The sequence below is a fragment of the Euphorbia lathyris genome, chromosome 7 (genome assembly GCF_963576675.1).
Source record: "Euphorbia lathyris chromosome 7, ddEupLath1.1, whole genome shotgun sequence".
Classification (NCBI taxonomy): Eukaryota; Viridiplantae; Streptophyta; class Magnoliopsida; order Malpighiales; family Euphorbiaceae; genus Euphorbia; species Euphorbia lathyris.
This window is the reverse complement of record NC_088916.1, coordinates 3,147,839-3,161,948: the sequence shown is the minus strand read 5'-3', so window position 1 is coordinate 3,161,948 and position 14,110 is coordinate 3,147,839. Positions and strand designations below refer to the sequence as shown.

The 14,110-nt window shown below is 33.1% G+C and overlaps 1 protein-coding gene across 3 annotated transcripts; it reads right to left on the bottom strand.

Annotated features, from left to right (window-relative positions):
• Positions 1 to 1,948: 1,948 nt before the first annotated feature.
• LOC136235089 (plastid division protein CDP1, chloroplastic) lies at positions 1,949 to 12,975 on the bottom strand. Of its 3 annotated transcripts, none has more exons than XR_010691644.1 (13): positions 12,458 to 12,975; positions 11,125 to 11,238; positions 10,880 to 11,017; positions 10,468 to 10,572; positions 10,249 to 10,371; positions 9,545 to 9,913; positions 9,329 to 9,424; positions 9,056 to 9,175; positions 6,913 to 6,978; positions 6,045 to 6,827; positions 5,315 to 5,505; positions 4,073 to 4,318; positions 1,950 to 3,909 (listed from the first exon to the last, which is right to left on the bottom strand). XR_010691644.1 is itself a non-coding variant. In XM_066024604.1 (12 exons), exons 1-12 carry the CDS (start codon positions 12,764 to 12,766, stop codon positions 4,234 to 4,236), a joined length of 2,499 nt encoding a protein of 832 aa, XP_065880676.1. In that variant the 5' UTR covers positions 12,767 to 12,975; the 3' UTR covers positions 1,949 to 4,233. The 3 variants fall into 3 exon arrangements, 1 of the variants encoding a protein (XP_065880676.1); XR_010691645.1 differs by having other exon boundaries at positions 1,950 to 3,864; XM_066024604.1 differs by having other exon boundaries at positions 1,949 to 4,318.
• Positions 12,976 to 14,110: the final 1,135 nt, after the last annotated feature.

Here is a 14,110-nt window from a genome sequence, read left to right as displayed (position 1 = left end):
ATAGTTCAAGTTTACACATGAATTTATTTGGGTGAAATTTTGAATCCTTAGCGGGGTGTTTGTTAGAAGGGATATAAGAGGTGGGATAGGGATAAAAAATACGAGATAAGTTATCCCGTGTTTGTTTGGGAGATAGAAGAGTGAGACGGATGAAGGATAAGCCTCTTATCCCTCAAATCATATACCCAGGATAGGGATGGTATAAGGAGGCGGGATAAGCTCCTGCGATTTTAATAGGATGAAAAAGTCCATCTTATCCCTCAAATTAATGTTATGTAGTTTAAATAAGGTTAAAATAGTAAAATGTATTATTTTATCCTCATCTCTATCCCACATACCAAACATTGAATAATAATTCTCGACTATCCTATTTTTATCATCATCCCAATCATTTATCCTTATCCCTATCTCAACCTGTATCCCTATCCCAATAGAATACCAAACGCCCCGTAGGTGCATACTAGAAAGCAATCCCTTAAACTCTTCAAAATTTTTATATAAATATCATTTCAAACAAAATTTCCGAAAATAAATACAAAAATTTCGAACTTCTTGCTCATGTAATTTATACAATTTTTTTTAAAAAAATTGCTCATGTCATTTATACAATTTATAAAAAAAAAAAAAATTTGACCCATTCATATGAACCAAAATTTGATGATTTGTGCACAGCACGATTGTGTAAGGGTTAATTTAAAACCACGTGGTTTCACAATTTTTTTTTCTTCAAATCGGTACTTTTAATTGGCAAAATTTTTATTTTTTTCAAATTTGACCAATAACGATATCAAAATGAAAATTTTCAAGAATTAAATGATATTTTAACCAATTTTAATTCTTCAACTTTTTAGATTTGAGTTCAATTTAAGTGTTGTTTTTATGGGAGAGAAAGCTAATGTTTAGAGAGAGAACGCTTCAAAAATGATAATTTTGAAAAATAAAAAATGTGGTTCCATAGTAAATATGATACTAAACAAATTTAATTCTTAAAATTTTTCATTTTGAGGTCGTTATCCGACAAATTTGGAAAAATGAAAATTTTACTAACCACATGTACCGATCTTCAAAAAAATGTGAAACCACGAGATATTTATTTGAAATTAACCCTTATATGAGGACTGCACAAAACTAACCGAAAAACCGATTTAATCGAACCGAGAAATAGGTTAACCGTAACCGATGAACTAGGTTACGGTTTTTCATTTCAAAAACCGATGGTTAACCAAAATCGAAAAATAAACCAATTATGTATTGATACATATAAAACTAATATAAATATATATATTTATATTTAATTTTTAAGTTAAAAATATTAAAATATTAAAATACCTTAAACTTTATTTGTTTTAACGATTTTGTTAATTAAATTAGACGTTCAATGTTTTTATTTAATATTTAAATAATAATATTTATTTAATATTTAAACAATTATATGTTTATTTTAAAGTGAATAATTATAAATTTAAAATGATATTTACTATGAAAAGTCACTAATGGTTAATCGATCAAAATCTAGGTTAACTGACCGAAATAATAAGTTAACCGAATTAAATGGACCAGTTAATAGTTTTTGTGAATGGACTGATTAACCGACCATATATACCCCTGCTTATATCAATGTAAGACGGATTCGGTGAGTTAATGGCTAGTTATAATAACTCATTCAATATAATTTTATAACCCATTTCTACGTATTCCATGGGTTGAATGGGTTAAATATAACAAATTATAACAACCCATTCGTGTTTAAATACCTCTTGCCATAACCATTCTTTTATATATATATATATATATATATATATATATATATATTATTTTGATTATCATGATCGTGTGAATACTTAATATTTATCGTTTTTATAGGGATAAAGATTTTCTATCTCATGAGAATTCACACATGGAGGAAATGAGAACAATAAAATTCCTAAAACTTTCATTGATAATTCCCATAATTTGTTAGAGATTTCAAAAATTCGTTCCCGCAAATGTTCTGAACAATGGAGAATACATGTAATGGATACAATTTTCGAGAGAAAAAAAAAAGCGGCAAAAAGACTTTTATCATTCTATGTCTAGGCTAGATTTGAAAATTAATTCTCTTAACTTATTTCAGCTCAAGCCATGTCAGACTACTTTTGAGCCGAGATTAGCTAATAAGCATAAAGTGGATAACAAGGAACAGAAGATCAATGGCTCTATAGCATCTCACATAAGCTCATTAAAGTTCTCAAATGCTTGTATACCGGCTAAACAGAACCATGAAAACTTTTCGAAGCCTTCACATCCTAACATGAAGTATCTTAATCAAATAGTTTCTATACTAAAAATGGAGGAATGATCTAATGTGGATGAAATGGTTGTAAAGCAGTATCGAGTCACAATGAAAGTAGGGACCAGCACAAGCTCTTCGTGGAATTAAGGAACACATGATGTGTGGTCAGAAGCTTTTCGGATAGAGTTTGCTGGTATATCAGCTCTACCATACGTAATTCCTTACTGATATATTTTCGGATAATATGTTGATACATCAGCTCTGCCATATGCCATTCCTTAGATAGGGTTTTCTCTTTCTATCGAATGCGTACGTGGCTAGTAAATTGCAGATATATCGTATGCATCTGTTGAGGTATGAAAAAGAATAATTATGATCTCTCTCTTGTTGATTGATTGTCTTGGCTATTAAACTAATAAACCGACTTCGGCGCATATTGTGGTTTTTTGAAGTTAATTAAGAGGTTGTGATGACTTATATGTACTAATTTATGACGCACGCCTTGTTGGGATTATTATGGAAAAAACATTACTTGTGAGGGAAATGTTAAGGAAATTGTACTAGTTGAGAGATTCTTGTTAGGTTGGGTGTAGGTAGTCTCTCTACCTACACCCTACCTAACAAAAATCTCTCAACTAATACTATTTTCTTAACACTTCCGACGTCACAAGTAATATTCTTTTAATGATAACACCAACAAGGCGGACAACATAAATTAGTACATATAGGTCATCACAACCTCTTAATTAACCTGAAAAACCACGAAATGCATCAAAAATTTATTAGTGTAACAGCCAAGGACGAGGATAACCAGTCGACAAGAGATATCATAATTATTCTTTTCATACCTCAATAGATGCATCTAGCGGAATTCCAGTTCCGAACAATAGGCAGCAACACATCTATCTCTCATTCTCAACAATGAATGCCCGCAATTCACTAGCCATGCACACGTCTTACAAAAAGAGAAAATCCTATGGATTTACGTCAACAAGGAATGACATGTGGCAGAGCTAATGTATCGGCAGACTATCCGAAAGTACATTAGTAAAGAATGACATATGTCAAACCTGATAAATATGCAGACTCTATCCGAAAATTTTCTTACGACACTTGTTGTATTCCTCCATTCAACGAAGAGTCTGTGTTGGTCCCCTTCTTTGACTGTGACTCACTACTGCTATACAGCCACTCCATGTTATCCGCATCAAACAATTCCTCCATTTTAGATATGGATAGTATTTGACTAAGATACTTCATCATGCGAAGGCTTCGAAAAGTTTTCACCGTTCTGTTTAACCAGTATACCAACATTTGATGAACTTTAATGAGCTTATGTCAGAGATGCTATAGAGCCATTAATCTTCCGTTTCTTGCTATCCACTTTATATGCTGATTAGCTAATCCCGACTCAGATGTGAGCTCAAAGTAGTCCTAACAATGGAGATCCCGCCTCTTATCCCAAGAGTCTCTTATGGTTCACCAGCATTAAGTTCGGGGACTTTTTTGAAACTAACTTCAAACACCATTGGTACAAATTAACCCGCCTGCATCTCCAAAACCAAATTGGCTATTTCTCAAGTGTTGATTTCCTGCAGGTTATGTTTAAAACAGCTTGGAAAAGTAATCATCTTCATCTGTACAATTATCAAGATTATTGTTTACTCTCCAAATTTAATCAGAAAAAACAGTAAAGACTTCAAAGCATTGCGCAATTTCTACTTGCTGAACTGAACTTTAAATATGAAAACGAGCAGTCTCCGATATAAGCATATCAATCAGAAAAGAGAACAATCTTACCTGCAAATGGAATTTCAATTGCCAAGTGATCTATGGATTTACAAAATTTTCAGGCACCAATCCATGTGGGAAAGAAAAAAAATTGGAAGTGAAATAAATTGGTTAGCCGAAAATTAGTAATCATCTGTGGCTCGTGTATTCTGCAACTGTACTACTGATTATCATGATACTGTCTGAATATCACCTTCACAGAACTTCCATGATCCATCATCTTGCCTTCTCAGAATATAATGAATTTTGTATGTGCTGCATTCAGTTGAATCACATTTTTCAGAATCATGGAATTGTAATGGATAGGACCAATTTGATCATGAAACCTGCTTAGTAGGGTCAAGGAAGTCTAAAATGAACTTTGCAAGTCCTTCAACTTATATATTTTGTCAAATAGGTCCAAAAATAAACATGTCTCAATCACAAATTACCACGAGTCTGCAAATAACGATTACATAGTGACACGTGTTATCTATGGATCAATTTGACTCTGCTACCAAGTTAAAGGACTGAATCAATATACAAAATTCATCAAACAGAAACATTTCAGGGGTCTCCTTGTATACCTGTTAATTTCAGTCTAAATTGGGCCAAATATGATCGATTGCTATACTTTAGGGGGGTCAATGCCACAAAATAACAAGACAAGGGGGTAAACATTTTTACAGGTCAAGAGGCAACAACAATTGATAGGTTGGGGGCTAAATAGTGCTTTCAAGAGCATCCATCAATACAGATAAGTAGACATATTAAATGGAAGGGTAAACAATTTATTGGTCTTGTATTTTAACCTATTATACTAGTTAGTCCAAGCATATACTTTCAGGTCCTTAATATAAGTAAAACTTTTTTTAAGTTTTCAAATTTAATCAACATTTTAACATTTTAATAATGAAATTTGTGGAGTGTTTATACATCAATATTTTTATACTTACATATTAATATAAAAATTTCCATTATTTATTTCTTAAATTTTTACTTAGAAAAAGGAAAAAAATAAATATTCTATTATGATAAAATAGGATAAAGGGTAATTTTGTCATTTTAAAATTAATTTAGTCTAATTTGACCTTTGACTTGTCAAATTTGATAGTTTTAAATCAACTGAAACTTTTGTGTAATGAAAAACGCTAGAAATCAACAGGTGCATAATTTAACTGGTTCTCTAAATACTTTGGCCAAAGCAGGTATTTTACAAATTAACGCACCTGGATTTGGTAAACACAAAACAAATGCATAATATATGCTTACCTATAATAGTTTGGATTGTTTTGCTGAGATTCATCAACAAGCTCAGCTGCTTCCTCAAGGAGAGCTTCAATTTCTGCCATTTCAACACCATACACATCTGATAAGACGTCAGCTTGCAGCACAGACAATCGTAGCAAAACGAATCTCCAATAACAAGGCCTAGCTTTTGCAGCATCAGCCAAAGCTTGCCACTGTAAATTAGAAAACCAAACAAAGTTAATGATTTGTAGCTGCTTAAATCTTCAGGAAACTAAACTTACAGGAACTTTTTTTTATTATTATTCTAATGTGTTTCGGTTTCCCCTCAATGACCTCATAAACACTGAGAGTTCACGCTTTTCCTTGACACGCTCATCAAACAGGGCCTACAACACTATAAAGCTTTTGTAGATGAACATTGATCATTCATCTACAAATTTTTAGCCAGATATCGAAAATTCATATTTTCAACATTTCCATCTGACTTGAGTGATAATCAAACTATAATTAAAATCTTTAGTTTGATCAACCCCATGTATCTTCTTGACTTCGATATCAGATCACCCATCAAATTGAGATCTGTTACAAATCATGGTGAATTCATATTACATATAAACACATGTTTCTTACAGGATCGATATCATACCAAAATTATACAACCAACCAATATCCTTAAAGCCTTTTTACTACATTCGCCCAAATTTTTAGATAGACAACTTCAACTAAAGTAAAAGCAATCCATAAATTTCACCTGAGCGAGCATTGGTCCATCAAGAACTTCACTGAGGCTATAGGCTTCATGGCTGGGCCCAAGAGCTTCAGCTTTAATTGTTTGCCAGTGCTTAACAAGTGCTTCAGCTTCTTCAGCAGGCATTTGCTTCCTGGAAACTATTTGCATACAAGATGAAAGGTCAGCAGCAAGTTCTGCACTATTCAGTTTTCTAGGATATGACTGTTTCTGGAATTGCTTTTTAGCAATTGCCCACAGCTTATTCATCTTGCTAGCAATGCTACTTCCCCTTATATAAGAATATCCTATATTGCAATCGAGAGAGGAATCTGTTTTATAAACAAGGGAACTATTATTCATTCTAGGTTTCCAAGTGTCCAACTTGGATAAAGTCATAGTCCTTTTTAAGCTCATGACAGACAGCTTAAGGGTAAAAAATAAGATGCATCCCAGTACTGCCATGAAAGTTGTCTTTCCAACAATATTAATATTGGCCAACCAAAATTCCCAACCTCTATTATAATGCGCACCAAGGTCTCTTTTCAATTGAACAGGAGGTTCAATAACATCACCTCCATCGCTATTCTTCCCCAATAACAAAGAGCTTTGCAAGTCAGTAGGAGCCAATTGCTTAATAGCTGATCCAAGATATTGAGTAGAGTTTATGTTTGGATGGGATTCCCCAAAATCCATCCGTCTCACTGCAATATCAGATAATGATCTGTTGTTTAGAGCAGGATTAGTTTGTGGAGATGCTTTACTTCTACTTACTGGAGATCTCTTTTCACTGCCAAAAAACTTAACCTGTGAAAAAGATGTTTCTGTAAGCAATTACCCCTGCTACTAATGAAGGTTATTATTTGCTAATAATAGTAGTCATGAGCCTCACCATTGATGGAGAGCAGTCTCTAGTATCAGGAAATACAGAAAGTACAGCATCCTTCAACCATGTTTCCTGGTCAAGTTGCATTCTGACATGAGAAAGTATGGAACATTCAAAATGAGCATCAAGCATATAATTAAACTACAGCAGTAAGGAGGCATGCATCAACATGTTCATCTGTACTGTCCAGTATAACTCCAATTACATTATTTTATTGTAGTGAACCACTAAATAAAAGAACAAAGATAAAATAAAAAATAATAACGGATATGCTTATTTCAACACCTTAATTCGCTAAAACCAAAATTCTAGTATAAATATTTAAGTTTTATTTTATTTTATTTTCAAGTCAAAACAGCCGTACCAGCAATAGTATCGTAGAAATATCATTCACAATATTCAATAATAATAATACAAAAGATAGCATGACTTGCTGGAAGAATTTTCAATAATCAGCACAGTGCCTGACACCAAGTGATCACTGAATTCATTCTTTAATCCTCACTGGATTCATTCATTAATGCTGACTGAGATGTCAGGTAAAACATAGCCCCTTACCAAGCATGGCAAGTTAGTTTGGCATGAAGGAAGGAAATAACTCATGTCTATTCAATACACAGAGCAAACCTGGACACAACGATATGCACAGTAAAATAGATGCATTATTGTACATAATAACATATCTTTTTCTCTATAGCAAATAACTTCAATTGTAACTTATTCTATTCCAGATTAAAATAAGCAAAAACACAAGCCTAAATAACTGGGTTTCGACAATAACTCAACAAAGCCTAAATAACTGTTCTAAATGTCAACCCAATTAAAGTAGATTATAGAATGGTCATCAAACAAAGCAAAATATGGATAATAAACTCTTAGGCCAAAATTTGGGTCTGCAGTTTTAGTGTTTCTGACCTACAAACTATAAATTGCCAGGTGTAGAGACACATACACTTCATAATAGAAATAAAACTTCATTTTCCTGATTGAACTGAGTTTTAATCACAAATTAGATAGGGTGAAGTATTATATATCTTTTTATTCCATTCCACCATATGCATTATTAATTACTATAACTAGAAAAATGATAACAAGGTTATCCGAGGAGTACACCTTCTTTTCTCATCTCCTAGTGAGTATCCTGTCAGTTTTTAGCAAATTCACTAATTTAAATGGGATGTTCGACCACAATACAACATGGTGGGTTGCATCTTATGAATAATATAAGAAGCGTATACCTGACCAAGATAGATCAACACAATGTTGGGTTTTTTTTATAGAAATAAAATAAATGATGGAAATAAGAGGAAGCTTTTCTAAATTATATTTCATCTTGCTTCCAGTTTTTTAACTTAGACAAGATAACTATTTATACTACATGGAAATTGTAACTCTTAGAAACCTAATAAATAAAACCTTACATAACTCTTAATAGCTAATTAAGAAAGTAACTCTAAATAACTTAACTCTCATAACTATTACATAACTCATGTAACTCTAATAGTTACAAGTTAATTTAATCTGCCAACACACTGTCCCACGTATAGGCCCAAGATTACAATCAAAACATAACAAGCTAGATGATTCTACTATAACAAAAGTAAAAAACATATCTAACAAGCTCTATGTCATGAAGCTTGGCGTAGGATCTAGTCACAAAAGAATTCTCCTTTGGGTCTATGGTGAATTGATAAAAAGGCAGACTCGTCCTTGACAGAACCCCCTCTTTAAGACTGAATTTTGAGAGAATGAAAATTCATATCTTATTGAATAGAAAAGCCTTTATTTATAGGCTGCAGATACAAGAGAATTCCAGATCCTAAATGATAGGAATAATTATATCAGCCCCTAAATTATAGGAATCAAGACTAACAATTAAAGAAACAAAGTAAAATCTGAAATAACAAAAGGAAACAAATATAAATTCCGGAATAGGAAAGCTAGCAAGTAATTAGGCTCAAGATTTCTTCTTTCTTTGATAATGCCTTCCAATATAGGCATCCGCATCACTCTAATATCACAATACTCATAGTAAGATGCATATGATCCAATTGCAAGAGGTAAGGTCTTTCATATACATGTATTAAGTTTAGCAATCCTACATAAAAGAAAGACACAATCTAAGCTCCTACATAAAAGAAAGACACACCAATGACGGTTTTACAACAGAGCCATCTTTTGTCTCCTTCCCAGGAAATAAACTCCGTGAAGCAGGATTACAGTTCAGTTCTAGCTGATGAAGTTTTTCAACTGCCTGGGCCTCAGTTCCCTGAAAATCAAGATCACCATAACAATGAGAAAGAGAAAGACAGACAAGGGAACAAAGCAGCACATGAATTGATACTAGTAAAATGCAAATTATTGATATGTGATATATGCTAGAGGAACTACAATGACCATAGCCAATAATTTCAAAGTATACCTGGCCAAGAAGAAACAAACAAAGAGCATCCTCAAATTTCAGATCAATACCTTCAGAGGCCATTAAACACTCGCATATAGTTTTCGCTTTGTTTATCTGAACAATTACAATCATAGGGATCAGAAATGTGAAACACACAACTATTTCATAGAAGCCATTACTGTCAATAAACACTATAGGCTCAAAAGAAGAAAATAAGTACAATTTTGTTTATACCATCTCTTTTTGCTTGCTCGAAAAGCCAACAGCTACATGAGCTATTAGTGCCAAATAGAAACAGTTGAAATCAATAACAACCCTTTGGTTCTGTGATTCAAGTGATTTCTTATTCTTCCGCACGAGGGCTAAATTGTCCCAAGGAATAAGATCAACTATTTCTGTAGCCATGAGCCTATTAAGTGCTTGGCTTAGGAAGCATGGCCAGTCTTGAACTCTGCATGAGGTTTCCACATCAAGCCCTTGCCTGAGCAATTCACGCAAGGCTGCAATTGCTCCTCGTCTCCTCTCAGCATTTTCAGGAGAATGAGGCATGCCTAATAATTCCAAAGTGCAAACGGGTGCAAGCTCCTCCAAAGATTCTTCAATCTAAACATCAGGACCAAAAATTATATGGCAAACAGTAAGAAGCTCCTCTATCTACAAATTATTTTTAAAAAACAACTAAATGACATGAACTAACACGTTCAACCCTCTTTATGAAATTTACTGTGACAAAATGCACTCATTTTTCTAGGGAACTTCTACAACCACTATGATATCTTTTCCAACCCGTGCATGAATAGAGAATGCAAAAGTCGGGACAATGTTAAGAAGTACAAAACCTCAATATAATAAAATACCATGCAATCATATCTGGAACTAATCAAGCACAAAAGAGATTCTCAAAGAAGGGGCATATAAAGTTACAAAATAAGCATTACCTCAAAGAGTAATGCCATCTTCTCAAGAGAGATTTTACTTCTAAGAAGACATTGAGCACGTGCAAGAGCTTCAAATCCATGAGATACTTTATTCTTCTCAAAACCAGTCTTTGCGCTAGCACACTTCAAGAAAGCACCTATGATAAGAAAAGGAGGAATAACAGGGCCGATACACTATTTGGGATCAACTCCCTGACCTTGTTAGCTAGTTCATCTTACCTCAGCTAGGGCCATGGACAGAAGGATATCATGAACATATGGCTTAGCAGGGGGATGCTGGAGAGCTTCTCGGCCAATATCTAACACCAATTTGTCTTCTCCAGCCTGGATTAGAGAAGTATAGATTTCATTATAGATACTAGATAGTCCTCTGACAAGAAAGATGCTTAGTTTCTAAACTGGCAAAAGCAATAACAAAAATAAACAGTAATAAAAGGATGACTTACTGTCAGAAAATGATGAAAGATACAAATAAACTTGGAAGCCTAAATAAAAAGTTAATGAAACTAATAATCTGTAAAATCAGGCAACCTCCACTCAAAGAATTCCTTCAATCACAGAAATGAAGAAACTTTTTGTCCACCAAAACTACCTGTATAACTAAACCAAGCAGGACATCACAGACTCGTACCTCTTGAAGTAGGCAGAGAGCCCCAGGCAGCCAAACCCATGGAATTCGAAGAGACGATTTAGGTGGGATCTTCTCCCTCAAATTCCCAGCATATTCAGGTTCAAAAAGAAGCTTGTCTCTTATGTCCATTAAAAGATCCTGCAAACCACAATATGATAAAGAAATCCTAAGCATCTAAAATTCAATCTACAGTTCATAGGACAAAATTCAATCAAGACAGGAAATTTTCATTCTCAAATATCTACCTGACGAGATGCAACAGCATCCATCGTATAACCTTCTTCTACCTCAGCACTTTTTAGTTGCATCACTGACTTAACAATCTCATCTTTCTCTGCTCGATCAGGAACACCAACAAGCTGCATATTTATTCAGTTCACAGCAAGTGATTAATCAAACAAAAGGCAGAAAATATAATATAAATGGCTGAATAAAATAACATACAAGGTCAATCTGCATATGCATTTTTCTAGTATACAAGAAGACAATGCACTCCATGTGTCATGTTGCTAATTCCTACATAAACCAAACAGATTCCAACCAGTTTGGCAGCTGGAATGGGTCATACAAGGCAACATAAATATCCAGGAGGGAGAGCCAAATGCATGTTGATAATCTATGAAGATGAAATGATGAAACAAAAATATTACTCTAAATTATGGGATAAAACAAGTAATATGACTTCAGACAAAAATAAGTAGAAAAAATGAATATATGCGCGAGGATGAAAACATATTCTTCAAATAAAAACACCAGGTTCAAAAAAAAAATTCATTCTTCAGTAACATTGCTCCAAACACCAACCATCAAGGTAACAAATCAAATCATGAGAACAGCTTGCTTGCAAGGATGGAGAACTTCACATCCTTTTCATTTCTAGTGCATAATACATGTCCAAAAAAATTACTGTTAAATGTTGTTTAGGAATATAATTTATTCAGAAAAAAATTGTCCCTAGCTATTCCGTGGATCAGATGGGGCATAAAGAGCACAAAACTTATAGAATTTACTTGAGTGTAAGAATCTAGAAGTCCAAATTGATAGACTAGCACCCAAAAAGCAAAAAGAAAAGAAAAAAAAAAGCAGAGGAATAAACTTTAAGAGAGAGAGAGAACTACCAAGCCAACCAATTGAACGATGTATTATCATATATGCAAAACAGTAGCGCGTGGAATATTAAAGTTTATTACTAAGAAATACGCTCTTGCCAATTACTATTAATACTAGACACCCGAGAAAATATTCGCTTCAAAAGAATAAAAATAAATTGCATTGATATATGATAAGAGCATTAATTAAAAAAAAAAAAAAAAAACCAGCTGCTACAACAACAAATTTCTCCAAATTATGTAAATGGCTATGGGTACAGCAGCGTCCTAAGTGTTTTCCAGCATATCCTCATGGTATTTCTTAAATGGATAAACTAATAATCAGTAAGAGAAGTAAAACATCTCAAGTTTGCACACTGATTATACCCCTAAAAACAGAGAGTACAGTATTCTAATACAAACTTATCGGAATAATGAATAATCATATTCCATACACACTGAGAGATAGAGAGAGGGGTATGCTACAAACCTGGTAACAAGTGACGGGGATTTCAACGGTGGTGGTACTGCCGGTAGGATTTCGAGGGGAAACATTGTTCGAACTGCGAGTCTCGGCGGCTTTCGAAATTGATCGGTTGAAAGTAAAATCAGCTTTCCCCAAAACCCTAAAAACAGAAACAGCAATTGAGAATCTCCTGTTAACAAAACCAGAAGGACAACCGTGTTTTCGACATTTCCGACTGAAATTGGCGCTGTAATTTCCACATAGAAAATGAGAAGAGGGCGGATGAGAAGATGGAGGAAAAGTTGGTCTCAGATTCGCATGAGCCAATGCCATTACCAACCACTACTTAGATCTAACATTGAACTAGTTTTTGGCTATTCGAGGATCGTGAAAGACGATCTAATCGAGGGTTTCTCCATTTTCTGTACAGAACTTTTGCAGTTTTTGAAGATGAAGTAGAGAGAATACTTTGATTGCACAGTCCTCCTCACCCCTCACCCCTCACTCATCACCCCCTCACTAACCGTTAGCTCTTTTTCTGTTTCCATTTTCTTCAATGATTTCGCCAATATAAGTAATTTTATTTTTATAAAAATTGCATTACCGTACTTACTAAAATTTGAAATTTCTATAAAAGAAAAGTCGAATTATTTATTTTTTAAATAAAGGCATAAGACTTCCTTATTTTTTTAAAGCCAATTAGCACGTTGAACTATAAAAATCATTAATCGGATGAACTAATAAAAAATTATCAATTGAATTCTCATTCTAAACAAAAATCATCGATTGATGCTTTATCGAAAAATCATTCGATTGAACAGTTTCAGATTCTCTTTTCTAAACTCATTTTGAACAAACATAGAGATTATTACAGTCTGTATCAAATAATCACAGTTTCTACTTTTAAGATATGATGAAACTCAATTGATGATTTTTTATTAATTCATAGACCTGATTAATGATTTTAATATTTTAGAGTCCTAATTGACTTTAAAACTTTAATTTGATGAGCAAATGGGTGTAATACCTTAAATAAACAAAACATTTATTTATGGTATATATTTGAAACTTTCTATATCAATGGTCTTAATTTTTTTTAGGGATAAAGTGCAAAAAATACTTTTAACATTTACACTTATGAGTAATTTTACCTCAAACATCTAATAAAATGGTGCAATTTTACTCTTAACGTTGGTAGTCAAGAGCAATTTCACCCATAATATAATATTAATAAGTTGGATCAATTTGAGAAATTATTAATCAAATTTTCATCTTAGTCATGAATCTTGTCATCTACACTTCACATGTAAGTTATTTTATCAATCATTACTAACAAATTATAATAAACATATGATTAAACGTAAAACTTTTTTTAAAAAATAAAAAATATATTGTATATTGTAGGAGTTGGACAAAAAAAATCAAATATTTCACCGAATTTAAAAATATTAATATTCAATTCTATTATTAGATCACAAAAGATATGAAATCGTTTAGAAACAACTTACATGCAATTGGTGCAGAATAAGGAATAAAATATATGTGTTTTATAATAATGTCTAAAATTGACCTAACTTGCAAATGTTATGAGTAAAATTGCTCTTGATAATATTAGGGGTAAAATTGCACAATTTTAGACGTTATGTGTAAAATTGCTCCTGACTGTTAAAATTAGGG

What these genes read in the sequence shown, in the direction of transcription:
- LOC136235089 (XM_066024604.1), bottom strand. Translation starts at nt 12,766, where the DNA reads ATGGCATTGGCTCATGCGAATCTGAGACCAACTTTTCCTCCATCTTCT. An exon ending in CTCTCTGCCTACTTCAAGAG is followed by an intron (nt 10,573 to 10,879) that starts GTACGAGTCTGT and finishes TCTCTAATCCAG; the next exon opens with GCTGGAGAAGACAAATTGGT. An exon ending in GTTTGTTTCTTCTTGGCCAG is followed by an intron (nt 9,176 to 9,328) that starts GTATACTTTGAA and finishes CTTGATTTTCAG; the next exon opens with GGAACTGAGGCCCAGGCAGT.